This window comes from Pezoporus occidentalis, unplaced genomic scaffold (assembly GCF_034315485.1).
Source record: "Pezoporus occidentalis ecotype Australia unplaced genomic scaffold, CSIRO_AGI_Poc_V1 ctg339, whole genome shotgun sequence".
Classification (NCBI taxonomy): domain Eukaryota; kingdom Metazoa; phylum Chordata; class Aves; order Psittaciformes; family Psittacidae; genus Pezoporus; species Pezoporus occidentalis.
The window spans coordinates 208,715-225,609 of NW_026915366.1; the positions used below are offsets into that span (position 1 = coordinate 208,715).

At 36.6% G+C, this 16,895-nt stretch overlaps 1 protein-coding gene across 1 annotated transcript in view; it reads left to right on the plus strand.

The window, feature by feature from the left end:
* LOC134169171 (gamma-2-syntrophin-like) overlaps window positions 1-16,895 on the plus strand; it is a gene marked incomplete at its 3' end in the record, with an annotated part of 159,902 nt that overhangs the window by 81,917 nt on the left and 61,090 nt on the right. Inside the window, exons 5-6 of the mRNA XM_062629460.1 lie at window positions 12,814-12,857; window positions 12,970-13,011. Of these exons, the coding sequence (XP_062485444.1) occupies window positions 12,814-12,857; window positions 12,970-13,011 (86 nt within the window). The remainder of the gene's footprint in view (window positions 1-12,813; window positions 12,858-12,969; window positions 13,012-16,895) is intronic.

Consider the following 16,895-nt stretch of genomic DNA (forward strand, 5'->3'; position numbering starts at 1 on the left):
ATAAAATGAGAGGAGATGTTAAGCATGAGGGAAAGATGAGACTCATACAGAGTTATCTCAAACCAAAGTTTGGACTGAACTTCTGTATTTTCCTAGTGTGAATAAATCACCAATTTTCACTGGTGATTTCATTCGACTTTCACTCGACAAGGTACTTATAACAGTGAAACTGATTGGCTAGTTTCAAAGGTGGCTTTGACTCAAGCAATGAAATCAGTTGCTACTTCAAGCAAATATACTGAATTTAAAAAAAAATAAAGTTGTATCATGGAACTTTTGTTTCATGTATCATGTAACATTTGAAAATACATCAGTTACCTGATAAGAAGTGATTTCTTATCAGGAATTTTACTATGATGGATTTTAAAATTCTTACTGACTAAAGTACTGATTTTCTGAAAGTCTGATAACTCCTGATAGTTTTGTGAAATGCAGTGCCTGTTATATGAAAACTCTGCAAGATCATGTTTGCACCCTTACTTTGTTGGGATACAGTACTATTTTATAGTTCTAAGGCTAGAAGTATAAAAAGGAGTTGCTTGTCTTTTATGGCTGTATAACCTTTGTGCTATCCTAAAGAATGTAGTCAGCTAATTTTGTGTTCTTTAAATTTTTCAGATATAGGAGAAGTAATTTTGTTGGTATTGACCTGAAGCAGCAGCTGAAGGCATTTGCATAGGATGAATATTTCAATTGGATTTTATTTCATTATTCAACATAAGCACTTCTGTAGCACAACACTAATAAATATTATTCTTACAGTTTTTGACTGGCTTAGAGACCTCTTGGCTGTGATCACTGTGTTTATAACTTCCAATTTAAGTTATCCTAGTTCAGTCTATTCAATAAGACTTTCCTTGAATGAGTTCACTGAAACATATGTAGAAACTCTATTCAAGAGCATAACTTTTCATTTCTGAAAGACAAGATTAAGTGATCATTCAGTGTTGGAGACTAATGTGCAATGTATAACAAATCACAGGAAGAATGTCTTGAGATTTTCCTGAGCAGCATTAAGAGCAAGTTTTGGTAGTGCCAATGTCTCATCACTGAGTTTAAGCCTTCTACATTTTTCTGTGGATTCTGTCTTCCATTCTAACAAAGGTTACATTTTTTCATACCACCAAATCTTTTGGTAAAGTTAGTTTCTGAGGGACTGTGACAGGCAGAATGAGAACAAATAAATACAAACACATTACAAAATCAAAAGTAATGTCAAAAATTAACTACAGAATAATTTTAATCCTATTGGTTATTACTTCACTTCAAAACAAGGATTTTTTTCTCATACCCATATATAAAATCATCCAGTTAATGCAGCATATTAGCAACATGACTTATAATCCCTCAGATGATGAAAAGATAGTATTGATGTTGGAGCATTTCAGTAAGATTTTCTAAAACTGATTTATGCTTTCTTTATATTTTTTTTTAATATTTTTTAATACAGTATTGTTTTTCCTGTATTTTCCTTTGAATCTGACTTAAGATAGAGCACATTGTGCTCTATCATTGTACAATAGTTGTACAAACATTGTACAAGAGTTGGTGACTTGCCAAGAGCTTCTAGGTGTGTGTTATTTTTATGTATGTGTTAGAATTAGTATTAACAATTTATTTGTGGTAAAGACTGCAGAAGGCTTACAGTCAAATAAATGTAGAGTCTTATTCTCAGAGATGTGTAACTGAATATTTGGACCTTTGAAAGGCATCAGGTCAGGTTTACTTATACAATGAATTTGTAAGAAATTTTGTCAGATCCACTAAATAGAAAGAATCATTAAACACAATATATGGGTAAATGAGCTTTCATTTTTTACAGCTTTCTCAGATCTGTTACTCCCATTTGTAATTACTAAAGCATCTTTATGAACTTGTGGAACTTAAAGGGTGGGGACTGTAAAAAAAAAAAAGAACATTAAAATCTAACCTTGTCATACATTCAAATGACTTTCTGCATATAGTACTGGAAATTTTAATTGTATAACCACTAAGCGATCATATTTCTGATCTGTGTTGCAGAATTACCAAGTTAGCAGTCATGTTTTGTCACCCTGATGCAAATTTCCATTTTCATGAGACATGCTGCAGTAATCTGGCTACTGCTGTGAGCTCTGCTCATCTCATATAACATGTGGAGCCAATACAAGCAGCAACAATGAAACAGTACAGTGGGCTCAGCTCACTTAGGCGTGCTGAAAATACTTAAGTAAAATTAAATAAAACTGGGTGGAATAGGTACAGTTTGCATTTTGCCAGTTTCAAAAAAGGTCTTAAGAGCTGAAATTCATTAAGACCTTAACTTGAAAGCATTTTTCCACCCTTTGTGATAAAATTTGACTTATAGCTCAGATTCTGCTGTATTGAACAATCCTCTATTTTATGTTTAGTCCTTTCTGATGGGGGATGCTATATACCCTGGCAGGACTGGAATGAACTTGGGACATTCAGCCACTGAAACATTCTTGGCTTAAAACCATGTGCTCTGAAAACATAGACTGTGTCCAAATATCACATCCTGGCTGCCTGAATTCAGGACCATCTGTTTGGAGGACATGGTGTCAGTTTGATGAGGGCTTTTAACAGTTTCATTTACACTTAGATGCCAAGCAAAGATTGTTTAGTATGGAAGCATATGTGATACTTCCCCTATAGGTATTTTTAATGTGTTGACTACAGTTATCCTCAAGAGTGGTAGAACTGGGGTAACCAAGCCTAGTCATAAATCGGTGGACATGATGTGAGATTACAGTCAATATGCACAGCATGGTCTAGTTTATAGCTGATGTTCTTCATCCCTACAGTTGCTTTGGCTTCATCAGCCTGGGAGATTCATTCCACTGAGCCAGCAAAATCGAGATTAAGGATGATTTAAACCCAAATGGAGGCATTTGCATTTGAAAGGGAGTCAGAATAGATCATAAATTTGCATTAAGCCTTATGATAATGAAGGTGAAGACTGAACACAAGGCCACCTTTGAACATAAGAAAGGTCTTATTTCAACACATTTAAAGCTGGATGTTATTTAATATCTGTACACTTGTTTCCTAATATCACTTACAAATTTCCTCAGGGTGTTTTAGTATTATTCATATTTTGTCTGTTTTTTAAAACTGCATTTGCCAATGTCATTACTGGAAAGCTAAAGAAGAAAGAATCTACTCACTGTTCTCTCCCTTGGACCAGTGCCTCCAGTACTGAATTTATTTTCAGAAGTCATAGAAGAATATTCTTAGCATATTGGATTTCTTTTCTTATTGTTGCCTCCTCAAGAATAGGCAGGCCATAAAAGTCAGTACTTCTAAATAGAAATGACATCTTAATGAACTGTTAAAGATCAGTCAGCAAGTAAAAAGAAAGTATTTTGATTCCTGATTCAGGAAAGAGTTTTTATTTAACCTGATAGTTGAGAACATACTTGAGGTCTGGTAGCATTCATTGTATATTTGGTGAGAAGCAGATAGGTAGATGAATTCTTGAGGTGAGGTTCTAGGATGCTTTATACTATCGGAATTTGTTTTGAGGGTTAAATGCTACAGCAAGACATTTAAATTATTGACCTACATCAAATTAATTCTTTGGGTAGAAGAATGCAAAGGGTTAATTTTTAGGTGATTATTTAACTGAACAGGCATATACTTAAAATGAGGTAGTAAATGTTTTATTAGATGGTAATATTTTCATTGTTACAATGAAACAAATCATTCATAAATAATTCCTAAACAGAAGACAATTTGGGATGAAATATTTTTAAGTTTTGCTTAGCAGTTTTGTTTTGTTGTAGAATTTATATTATTTTTTTTAATAGGATTTAAGAGCTTGAATCCAGAACTCACCTTTACAGAGAAAATCAAAGCATTCCCATTTAGGTCACTTTGAAATTTTATTTTATTCCTTTGGTTTGGCTAAAAATCAGAAACAGCTCTAGAATTAAGCAGTTGCTTAGGTACTTTCCTAAAATGAGGCATTATATATGTATACATAGATACATGTTTCTGTCTAGAAATGTGTGCATTGAGTCCCTGATACTGAAAAAAATATTGCATTCAGAGAGTGTATTAATGGTCAAATTCTTCTCCATGCATGTGAAGATGATTAATCTTCAATAATTAGTTTTGCACAACAGCTAAGTCAAAATATAAAATGTCAGTTCTAAAGGGTTTTATGATGAATGCTTTCTTCAGAGGGTGCATTTTGCAGTTTATTAAACAAAAAGGTAGATATAAAATCTGAAAAACATTTGTAATTTCAGTGGACCTCTAATATTATGGTTATCATTCTTATACTCCAGACTAAATAGGAAAAGGTATAAAAAATACATTCTTTTTTCCCAGTTGTCATCTGTTCCAGAGTTGTCATCTGTTGAGGTAGCAGTTGAGTGAATCAGCTGTGGCCATAGGATGCCATTGATGTGTAGAGTTTCTGTTCTTTCTTCCACTCACCTCCCTCTGATTGACAATGTAGTTCCCTTATGAACTGCAGAAATCTAATGAAATATTACCAAAATTGGCTATTTGAATTTATTAGCACTACAGTCCAGGTTGAAAAAAAAAAATTAATGGTAATTATTCCATGAAAAGAAATTAAAGAACTGTACAATATTTTTTGATTCAGATAATATGCTCAGGAGAGAATTGCCTGAAGTCCCTTCGAGGATGGATGGTATTTTTGCACTTTGGATTTGGAGCTTGCTTTAACCACAGAAACTGGTACAGAAACTGGAGAAGCAAGCAGCTAGACAGAAAACATCTTTTAACTGTGACAGAGGTTCCCATTGCATTGAAAGATAATAATTAAAAGAGTAAAACTTATCCAGCTGAATTTAAGGCTGAAGCAGTCAAGAGCAGTACAGAGTATTTGATGGAAAGAGAAATGTAAGAGCCCTTCTGCTTGGAGATAATGTCACATGGAATAATATGAGAAGTTTAATAACATCCTTTGGCAATTTCAGAAAAATTCTATTTTTGATCTTTCCACTGTTTTTATCTTTCCCTTACTGGTATCTGAACCAGAGACTTTTAAGGCTATTTTAGGAACGACATCTCTTTTTTTCTTGTAATTTGTTTAAAGCATGTGTTAATGCTACATTTGGCATCCAACCTTAGTCTCCAAGTTTGTTTTTCAGCTATCATCTCTACAACATTTAAGACTTTTTGGAATACTAGAATATAATTTAATGGAAACTTAGTTTCATAATTTAGGAAAAAAAGAAAGATTGAAGATGCCAGGTTATAATTTATTTCCTCAGATAATGTTACTTATTCATAAATTGTCTAACTTAATATGATGTTATTCAGCTCAGAAAGCCTTTTACATATTATATTAATCATATATCTTAGAGCTAACCTTATGCCTTAGAATATTGCAATTGTGTGATCAGATTCATCTTCCTTTACGTTGTGCTGCATTCCTTTGTCAATTTATTCAGCTAGTCATGAATTAATTTTGAAATGCATATGACTATCTTTACCTGAAAAAATATTGTAATAATTCTGAAAATATATACTTATAGAATGGCTAGGGTTGGAAAGGACCTTAAGATCATCTAGTTCCAAACCCTCTACCGTGGGCAGGGACACCTCACACTAGACCATGTTGCCCAAGGCTCTGTCCAACCTGTCCTTAACACTACCAGGGATGGAACAGTTACCACTTCTTTGAGCAACCTGTTCCAGTGCCTCACAGTAAAGAACTTCTTCCTTATATCTAACCTGAACTTCCCCCATTTAAGTTTGAACCCACTGCTGCCTGTCCCCACAGTCCCTGATGAAAAGTCCCTCTCCTGCATCTTTGTAGCCCCACTACAGATACTGGCAGGCTGCAATGAGGTCTCCATGCAGCCCTCTCTTCTCCAGGCTGAACAGCCCCAACTTTCAGAGCCTGTCTTTATATGGGAGGTGCTCCAGCCCCTTTATAATCCTCATGGTCATTATCATGTTTACAAGTTTAGATTGTTTTTACACATAGAGTACCTAGAGTTTCTAACACTACTGACCATATTCCCAGAAAAAAAGTACTTTTGCAATTTTAAATAGATTTTCACTGACTCTTAAGGAAGTGTTAGTTGTGCATGGCTAGCAGAACTCTTTTTTTTTTTTCATAAAATATAACTTGCTCATAGTCATAATGATTGCTTTTGCTTCTCAGTTATTGCTACCTATTTCTGAATTCTGTCCACGTAAGATGCATGAGTATTTTTACTTTTATTTTCAAACTCGAGGGAATTACAGCTGTGGTTAAGCAAGTATCCCAAGTAATAAATGACAGTAATAAAGCGTCACTTTCAAATTTTCAGATAATACATTAAAAAAAAAAGGCTTTGCTTTTCTTTTAGTCACATCTTAGTTGTCATGATTTTTTTTTAAAAGGCAAAACTTTACTTAACACTATTAATGTTCCAATTTTTCTTCCTTACTTTGAGTATTTTTCTATAAAGGTAAAATCAAATGATGAAGAACTGAATGTAAAACTGGAAGTATTTTTCTCTAGTACAATTTTATCTTGATAACCATTCCTGTGGGCTCTCTCTGCTGCACCATCTATAAGCTAATCTGAGCTATAATTTTCCTGTTCTATATTTTCCAACTCTTTTAGAATTAAAACATTTCATCTGAAAAAAGGTTGAAGTTATAGCAATTCATGTCTCATGTTTTCAGTGTGTTTTACTACTAACTGTAAAATCTCTATAAAATGGTCATAATTCCAGATGTAATTATACACTTGATGATCATTTGAGAATAGAGTTCAGAATGGGGAGAGAACTGCCCTTAAGGGCCACTCACACTGAATGAAAATTAATGGAGAGAGAGAGAGATAGGAAATCACAAACATAAACAGATACAGATAGATAAAGTGTAGGAGAAGAAAAAACCAGTAATGGAACAGCAAAAATCATGTTTCATTGCAGCACAATACTAGATGTGACACGAAAAATGGGAAGTATATATATGGCTAGAAATGTCCATCACTTCAGGGTTTTTCCACAGTGGAATCTGACTTGATTACCTTTTTTCAGCTGGGATTCTGCTATTCATATGTAATTTTGGAGGATGATTCTTCTTAATTTCCCTGCCAATTTTTACTCAAAACTTCAAGGAAAATTTGTCTGCTCCCAGTCTATGGTTCTTTCCCTCTCATGATGCTTAGTCTTTTCTGTGAATACAGTTCCTGTGTCACAGAGCAGCAAGAAATCACATTTAATTAATTGTGTTTATTTCTGTAAAGGATTTGGATTTTTTTGGTATTCTCCCAGTTTTCCCATCCAAAACAGCATGTTTTTATATGGAACAAAATAATAATTTTCACTGTTGAACACAGGAGTTCCAACATATTGCTATAAATCATGGTTTCCCAAATTCTCTCCTATTATTACTTCTAAGTGGCAAAAGGAGTTGCCTTTTGACCAACACACCTGTTTGGTCTTTATCACTGTCTCTTGCACACATCAGATTTTCCGGATAGGATCCCTGCCATGAATTTATCAATCATTCCACTGTTACAAGAAAAACACGGCATTGTTTTGTCTACAGGGTCTATCTGGTGCAGTAGATGGAACACATTGCTAGCTTGTACATTGTCCTAGACAATTCTTGGTATCAATTCCAGTCATGTGTTGCGATATGCCAAACTGTAAAGAATGCTATGTCCAGTTCTCACTCAGATACTTGGGTAAAAGATATAGTCTTTCCTGGCGATGCTTCTGGTGCCTGTGCACTATTACAGTTCATGTCATTCTTTGTATAGTCCAAGCTGAAGAGAAAACAGTTCTGACTTCCCAGGCCAACCCATATTTATCTTAACTTTGTAGATACAATGCTGTAGATTATGCAGCTATGCAAAGTGCCAGCTAAAATACTTTTCTGCAGGATGGCCTCAACAGTCCCATAACCTATTCTCAGAGTAGCATTTTTATTCACTGATCTTCTGTGATTCAGCAGGAGATTCATTCTGCCATTAAGGCATTCATAATCAGGAGGATCAGCGGCAATTTCTGTAGCACCACTGGATATCCTTCTTATTAATTCACATAATGCCAATTTTTATCTTTCCAAACCTGCGTTTCCTGCCTATATAATGTTTGTGTGGCAAGCTTTTGGTAGCAAGGAAGTTAGGTTTGGCTTCTGTGAGAAGCTGCTAGAAGCTTCCCCCATATCTGACAGAGCCAATGCCAGCCAGCTCCAAGACAGACCCACTGCTGGTCAAGGACAAGCCCATCAGTGACAGTAGTAGTGTGCCTGGGGTAATTTAAGAAGGGGAAAAAGTTATTGTGCAACAGCAATTGCATCCAGAGAGTATGTGAAAGAAACAGCCCTGCAGACACCCAGGTCAGTGAAGACTGAGAGGAGGAGGTGCTTCAGGCACTGGAGCAGAGATTCCCCTGCAGCCCATGGTGCATCCCATGGAGAGGCAGCCTGTGCCCCTGCAGCCTGTGTAGGTCCATGGTGGAGCAGGGGGATGCCTGAAGGAGTCTGTGAACCTGTGAGAAGCCCACACTGGAGCAGGCTCCTGGCAGGAGCTGTGGCCCCATGGAGAGAGTAGTCCACACTGAAGCAGGTTTGCTGCAAGACCTGTGACCCTGCGGGGGACCCCTGATGCAGTAGTCTGTTCCTGAAGGTCTGCACCCTGTGGAAGGGACCCATGCTGGAGCAGTTCATGAAGGACTGCAGCCCGTGGGCAGGACTCATGTTGGAGAAGTCCATGGAGACCTGTCTGATGTGGGAAGGACCCCATGCTGGAACAGGGGAAGAGTGTGAGGAGTCCTCCCCTGTGGGAGGTAGTTTTCAATGTTTGAGTTAATATAGTTGTGTTTGAAACATAGATTAAAAATGCCAAACTGCCTGTCTTAGATAAACAGAGCAAGTTGGAGCCGGTCTATCTTTACAGTCATGACTATAGTTACGTCTGGTTAATGTGCGAAAAAGGAAAAATACATCTGGATGACTTTGAGAAATCTCTTGCATTCTCTATTAATTCAATCTAGTTTCTTAACCAGCCTTTTAGGTTTTCTTTATGCACTGAAGTGCATGTATTTAAAATTAAGTTTATGAATGGAGAGGTTCCTGAAGTCAATGCATCTCATTGTGTGATTTAAGCAACTTTTTGTGCATCACTAATAGTGTCACAGGACATAGTACCTGGTATGTTTTTTTGTGTGCTTCAGGAATTCAACAAAAATTGAGTGAAAATATGTATTGTGATTAATCTTGAAAAATATAAGGATGCCATATTACTTACAGACTCATTTCTTCAACATAAGTACCTTTGGGTTTTCCTGGTGCTTTCATCCGACTTCAGTATCATCTGTGAATGTGCAGCATTAAACCTTTTTTAAAGATAATTAAGATACAGAGGAAAAGTTCTGTAGGACTAAGTGGTGTAGCATGCACTTCATTTCCTTTCACAGCCTGGTACATTTCTGCTTATTACTACTTTGTGCTTATTTTCCTTTCAAGCTTTTTTTTGTGTTCAATTCACTGCTACTAAAATACTACTTCAAGTAAAACTTCAAGACGCATACTGGATTCTAAAGAAGTTATATATGCTGTTTCTCTGAATAAGGTTATATGCTTCTTAGTATTCTAAAGCTCTTTCTTGAGTGTTTTTAGTACTGATTCATTTTACACATAGTAAATGTGACGGATAGTTGCGGAGCAGCCTTTCATAGACACTTTTGTATATGAGGATGTTGCAACTGGGAGAAAAAAGTCCCACATAGCCTGGAACCTTTTACTTAATATTTTTGTCATGTAAAGAATATATGACTTAATGAAAACATTAGTAGATGTCTTCAGATTTAAAATATGTCTTACAGAAACAAGACTACCTCTTTGTCTCTTTTGAAGGAGTTTTTCCAATCAATTTATTTCTAATATGCAATATAGTAAGCCATAATGTAACTTCTGCATCATAGTGACATGTCCTCTATAAATTTGTTTTGTGCAAAATATTTTTCTTTAAAATTATCGATTTTAAATTAGCCAATTGGCTAAACCCAAAGTGTTACATTGCAGACATGCAAACATAGTTTCCCAGAGTACCATCACTGGCTGTGATGGCAGCAGCTATTGAGATGTCTACATCATTTGATTAGTTTGCAGTATAATGTACTTTTGGAGCAAATGCCATGTTTGTCCTCATTTTCTGTGCTTTGTTTCAGTTCACAGAATGTTTGGCACCAACCACACAATGCTTCTTCTCTTGTTTACTTATCTGGACAGCTGTGATTGTGTGTAGAGACTTTGCAAGCAGGATATAATTGCTTTGTGCTCTTAAGCTATAAAATTTATTGGCTAAGACACACAGTAGGTATCTGGGAATGTTGCAGTACTCATCATCCCTGTGGAATTGCCAATGAGTCCTTACTAACCTGGCAGTCAACAGTCAGGTGGGAAAGGTTCAATCTCTATTGCTCCCTGAAAGAGATTTGTCTTTGGTGCTGCTGAGTTACCATCCTCCAGCTCCATTGATTTCTTCCTTGAATTTTACACCTTGTCATGTCAGTGCTTTTCCTCTTCAAGTCTTGAGCTGCTAACTAGACCCATCTCAAGAATTTCACCTGTGTCTGGAATTGTTCCTTTCCTGTTTTGCATTGATACCATTCTATGTATTTTATTATAACTTTTGTTAAACTAAGCGGTTTTCTCAACAGATTTAAACAAGATTCTGCAGCTGTGCAATTGTGTCATTATGCAGCGGGTCATGGACAGCTGAACATCCAGGTGCATGGTGATACCTACCTACCTGCCTACAAATCTTCATGATGCCCTCTTCCATCAGGATCTCATCTTTCACTCAAACACTTTCTGGCACAGTACACTTTCCTTTATCACCAATCCTACATTTTTCTATTTTCACCTCTTACAGAAATTCTTTCCAAACATCTCTTGCATCCTCACCCTTTTTTCTTTTATGGTGCTTCTTTTTGCAATATTGCTCTTTCCATCTTATCTTTCCAATGGCAACAGCTGCTTTGGCCTCCCAGAAGAGCCAATAAGACAGGGCCTCAGGAAAACAGTGCTGCCTGCAGTTCGTGTGTGCCATCCTCATCACATCTGTGGATCAGCTGTCTGATACTTGATCTGGAAATACTTGAAGTATAAATAAACACATCTGCCTTCCTACAGATTGTTGGAGTAAGATAAGTTGGAGCATGAGTCCTACTGCAACCCACACACAGAATAATAGCCTGGGACTGGCATATTGGGGGTGTCCTCCTGAAGCAGTTTGGGAACCCACTCTCCCTGTGTTAGACCTCATTCAGTTGATCTCCAGGCTCCGCATTGATTGAAGTTGCAGGGTTTTGTTGCGTATACTTTTAAGCAGACATACTCAAAACTTCTTCACTCAGTTCTGACTCAGTCACTCACAATAAGCAAGGCATGCACCCTTTGACTTTATCCTTTTGTGTTTTCCCACAACTGGAATTTCAAACGCACCCTCTTTGTTCTATCCCAAATTAAGCTATGCTCCCACTTTCCTAAAACAGCCCAATGGCCCCAGTATAAGCACTAAATGAAAAATTACTATATTTTTCACTAATGGCATATGTATTACTAACATCTTAAATAGAAGTTTAGCATTGAGATGCCCAAGCTTATGTTCAGCACCTCTAGCTATGCATGTACTCAATATAGGCTACTTCCCATTGTTTAGTGATGCTTTTCAACTGCTTTAATTCAGTTGCATTTCTGTACATAGATCTCTTTTGTCTACCAGCCATTATAAATTGTGCACATATTTTTGAGTATGAAGCAGCATAAGAAGTGGGTAAAGACCTTCAATGTAACTTCCAGGTATTTAAAATAAATAGTGAAATATTTCCTAAGGACTGATAAAAGTATGACTAATGAGCTCTTATCTTTTACCTGCCAAAAGAGTGGTGCTATATCTATTAGAAAGGTAAGTTTTATATGAAAAAGTTATTTTGTACCAAAGGTACTTTTGTAGTGGCTACAGGTATATTGCAGAAATGGTAAAAATAGTCTCTGAAGTTTTTTCTTTATTTTTAAACTCAATTTCCATCTCTCAATACTGTTAACATTTATTGAATCCTTCAAAGCCTCGAGCTGTGACCGTGTAAGATCATATATAAGATGAGTATGCCTTATTTAATTATATCAGTCTTAGCAGGGTCGGAGGCTTACTTTCAATTAAGAAGTGCATTCTAAGGGATAAACATCCTCAAATTCCCTTAAAAAGTAAACAATTGACAAGTTATAAAAATCACCTCAAAAATGTCATTGCTTGTACCTGCACAGAATCGTTTGCAGTTTCATAACTTTATTTCCAACCAGTCTATAAGGCAGGAAGCATGCCAATTACAAACTGGAATAATGTATTTTGTTATTCTCAGGAGCAAAGCTAACTCCAACTTCATGTTAAAGAGTCGTACTAAATTCTAGGCACAACCTCCTTAATTATACCGGTCCCTGTAAATTTGTTCAGTGGGAAAGGAACTGATAAGTAGTTTCAGGAATTGTTATTTCCTTTTTGTGAAAGAATAATAAAAAGTGTGAATCACACTTTCCACATAATTTCATGAAATCCTTCATTAGTGAGAAATGACATTTTAATTCCATTTTAAATAAGTTATTTGTGCTTGGAAAGTAGCTCTATTAATTTGTTTAAAATTGCTAAGAATCTATTACCTTTGTAGGATGAGTACTGATTGTTGTGCCCTTGGTATCTTCACAACCAAATCATTTGCAAATGAAGGTTACAAACAGCATGCTAAACCAATTGCTGGAAGACAATATAGCATTATTTTTCAGTACTACTTTTAATTAAAATGTATTCCTTCTGTAATCCCACAGCTGACCAAACAGGAATGTTATTTATAGGAGATGCAATAATACAGGTCAGTAAATATTCATTTTTTTCCACAGACATTTGTTTCATACTTGCCTTTATGTTTATTTCATTAACTTACACATTACAAATAACTTTCTCCCTATCGTATCTGTTTTTAGGTTAATGGTATAAATGTAGAAAGTGCTACCCATGAAGAAGTGGTAAGTCATTCCACTTTTTTTTTTTTAAGCGTACAGTGTCCTGTGTCCCTATTGTTCTGTTTCTAGCCTTGTTTCATATGGGTTTGCTCTTTTTACTATAAAGACAAAGTGCTATAGTCAGGTTTTTCATATGGTTTTGGCTGTTAGCATTTTGTCCTGGGTTCAGCAGTAGCAGTCGTGTTTCTCCTTCATGGTAGCTGGTGCACTGCTGTGGAACAGTGCTGGTGGTACCGATGTTTTCAGTTGTTGCTAAGTGATGTTTACCCTGACCAAGGACTTTGTGAGGCTCATGCTCTGCCAGGGAGGAGGGGAAGCTGTGAAGAAGCAGAGATGGGGTGCCTGACCCAGGCTAGCCAGGGAGGTATTCCATACCACAGCACGTCATGGCCGGGGTGGGGGGGGTAACTGGGAGTTACCCGGAAGGACACGGGCTTCCGGGTGGGACTCGTTTCTTGGCCGGTGGTATCGTATTCTCTTCCCTTGTTATTTTCTCTTATCATTGTTGTCGTTGGTGGTAATGGTGGTGGTTTGTGTTGTACATTGGTTGCTGGACTGCTCTTGTCTCAACCCGTGGGAGTTGCACCCTTTCGATCCTCCTCCCAGTTCCTCCGGAGCGGGGAAGGGGAGAGCTCCGGGGGGGGGGCTCGATTGCTGTCAGCCCAGCACCACTCACTGAGAGTGAGTGAACAAGTTACCTGACTGGGTCTAAACACATTTGTTATAGTTTCTGCACTCTTACTGTGACTGTAAGATACGCACTTGACACAGATGTATTATTCTGAAGTTGAGTATTCATCATTATAGTTTTTACATCCCTTAGATAGCATAAGTTTTCAAAGCACAAAATAAAGCAAAAATGAAAAATGCTGGTTGGTTATTTCTGTTCAGTGGAGTGCAACTGCTTTTCCCAGAATATAAGCTTTATCAGTTTTATCATATGATCTTTTGTTTTCCTGTATACTGGGCTGCTTGCCACAAAAATTCAATAGAATGCAAATTAAAAATTAAAAGGCCTTTCCGATTTAAGAATGAATGGTGAAAATATGAAGAATGTGCACTACCTTTTTTTATGATGCTATTGTCCTTTGGGTGATCACAATCAGTCTTTCAGGGGTTGAAAATAAATTGAATAGTCTTTTTATATATATTTATATTATACATATGTGTATATAGAGATGTGTTTGTGCACAGATACAGTCTTTATGGATTATGCCTTAGGTGTAGTGTCTGATCTACTGGGATTGCAGGTACTCCTAAAGGAGGTGCTTGCTACAGTAGTACATTTAAATGGCAATAAAATTCTCACCTTCTTAGCACTGCAGGAACAGGGATTGAATTAGTTTAGAAAAGACAGCACTTAAAAATTAGAATATGTGATGTGGGTGTCACGATCCTGCTCAGTATTTAAAAACCTTGATTCCCATTTCCTTCAGTACAATTGAAAGGGACTCAACTTTTGTAAGTCTTATCCTTTCATGTACTGAGAAATAGAAAATCTAATCAATGTTTTGCTACCTATTTCTAAATGTGCACTTGTGTGAGAACATGGAGATTCCTTATGGGTAATGTATAAAGGAACACATTTTATTTTATTTTACTTTATTTTATTTTATTAAATTTAGCTTTTGCCCTAATTATATTTATGTACAATATACATTATTATTGTGGACTGTAGCGCACTGCACAAGTTTTCTGTTTCAGGTTAAGAATTCTCAAGTTACAGAAGTATACACAGCAATAACAGTAGCGTACAATGTTAAACTTTCTAAATGCTTTGACAAGAATGGGAGGAATCGAGAAAGCAGAGGTGTTACATTAAATCTCACCTCATTCTGTAAGTGATTTTAAGATGCTATTTATCAGACTTTGTCTAAGTTTACTAGGAAGCAAGAAATGCGTTCAAACACTGGCTCTTTTTGATGGTATACATAGGACTAAGATGCGCTTCATGTCTTCAAGACAGAGTGCGCGTGTTGGAGACATTCAAATCCCTAGTTAGTACTCCCAGAGTTTATAAAGCTATAGATAATAAACAGCCATAGTAAAGAAATGTCGTAGCTAATAAGACCATGCCCACTTGCAAGAGAATTAACAGAAAACAAAGATCTCAACTTCAAGCTGGGAGGGGATTAAGGCACACATCTGTGTCTTGGTTTTCATGGGAAAACCAGTGCGTGTGGATTGCAGTGACACACTGAAAAGGCCCCTTGCCACAACATGCTGTGGAATGCAGTCACAGTTTCTGCATAGCTTTTGAATCTAGTGATATTCAGTTTAGAGGAATCTTAAGAGTGAAGAATGGAATTATGGTCACCAGTTCTAGCACAATATGCTGACTACTGCTAGTGCTTTCATTTTCATGGTAATGTTCAAGAAATGCACTGAGGTCTTCCAGTGAGTTTTATTTGCTTAAAAAGGAAATTACTAAAATGCTTTTTATGTTGCTTTATAGAATTAAGATGGCAGGACTTCTTTTGGAAAAGAAATAAAATAGGGAATTACTTCTAAATACTGCTTCTGTAGCATTTTCAGTGCTTAGATGCTACAGTCAAACCTGAAATAAAAAAAAACAAACAAACCCCACATATCAATAGTTACTCTAATTACCTATCAGAGCAGACAAGAGGTAAGCCAGAATTTGCTGGCTGAATTTCCATCCTTCTCCTGTACATCACTTCCAACGATTCTGTACCACATAGCCTTGATAGGCCACTACCTCTGCTGTAGTGGTGAACACTGACTTGGTAATGGATGGCTTAAATAAGGTTTACGAGCTTCAAGGCTTTTTCTAAGGATTCATACCTAGACTTACGATTATGAAAAATTTATTGGATTTCATTTGAATATTTAGTGGGTGTTTCCCATTCTCACTTACTTTTTTCCTCTCATTGACTCTTCCAGTTATTTCTTGCAGTTGTGAAACAGTTTACCCCAATGTTTGGTCTAACCTGAAAAAAAAAAAAACACCGAAAACTCCACAGTAGTGGTAAATTTTTAACTGGTTTATTTCATTTACCAGATTGACTGTATGGGGATAAAGCCAGTTCACACTCACTCTATGTGCAATGTTTTTTCTGTCTGCAGTGCAAGACAGGATAGATAAAAATTGTTACCCCTGTTGCCTATTTATTAGGAGTTATCAGTCTATTCATTAACAGCTGTGTCTCAGAATAGTATCTGTAGCAACCATAAATGACTTTGACAGTCTTATCAGCGAGGCAGAAATTACCTGGGCAGAGGAGCTAAATTTGCTTTTATTACTTGGAGGTGATCTCTCTATGTCAAGATAAAGTACAGCTGCATGATATTTTGGTCCATTTTTTGTGTTGATTAATAACATCAGGCTGAATCTCTAGAATAATTACAGACAGTCTCAGTAAAGCACAGAGTCAGGTCTATTCTGTATTGGTGAACTGACCTCCTGCTGCTTGTATTGTTATTGCACATACAGAACTCTAAACTTCCTGAAAGTTACTCCCCACAAAATGCAAAGTTACATCTCTTAAAGATTGTTTTTAAGTACCAAGAAGTGCTCCTGACCTGTTGATGTAACACACTTATGCTGCAGTGGTGAGGCATGACAAATACATAACAATGCTTTTTGCTCTGTACATGGGAATCCAGTAGAAGCATTAAACAAAACTGCCTGGAACAACTGTAGGCTGTATGGCTGAAAGAAGCTCCAGAAGGAAGAGAGATCTCTATGGTCCAAGAGATAGGTCTGCAAAGAGACATTTCTACTACTGCAACCTGCTATCATAATCAGAGTGCAGTTAATAAATGGTTAGAGGAGGGGCTGATTCTGTGGGATTTGGAATGAGGTGGGCTACTGCCAAAGCTCCTGAGAGAATGGGAGTTGTCTGATTTCTTATTTTTATCAAAAT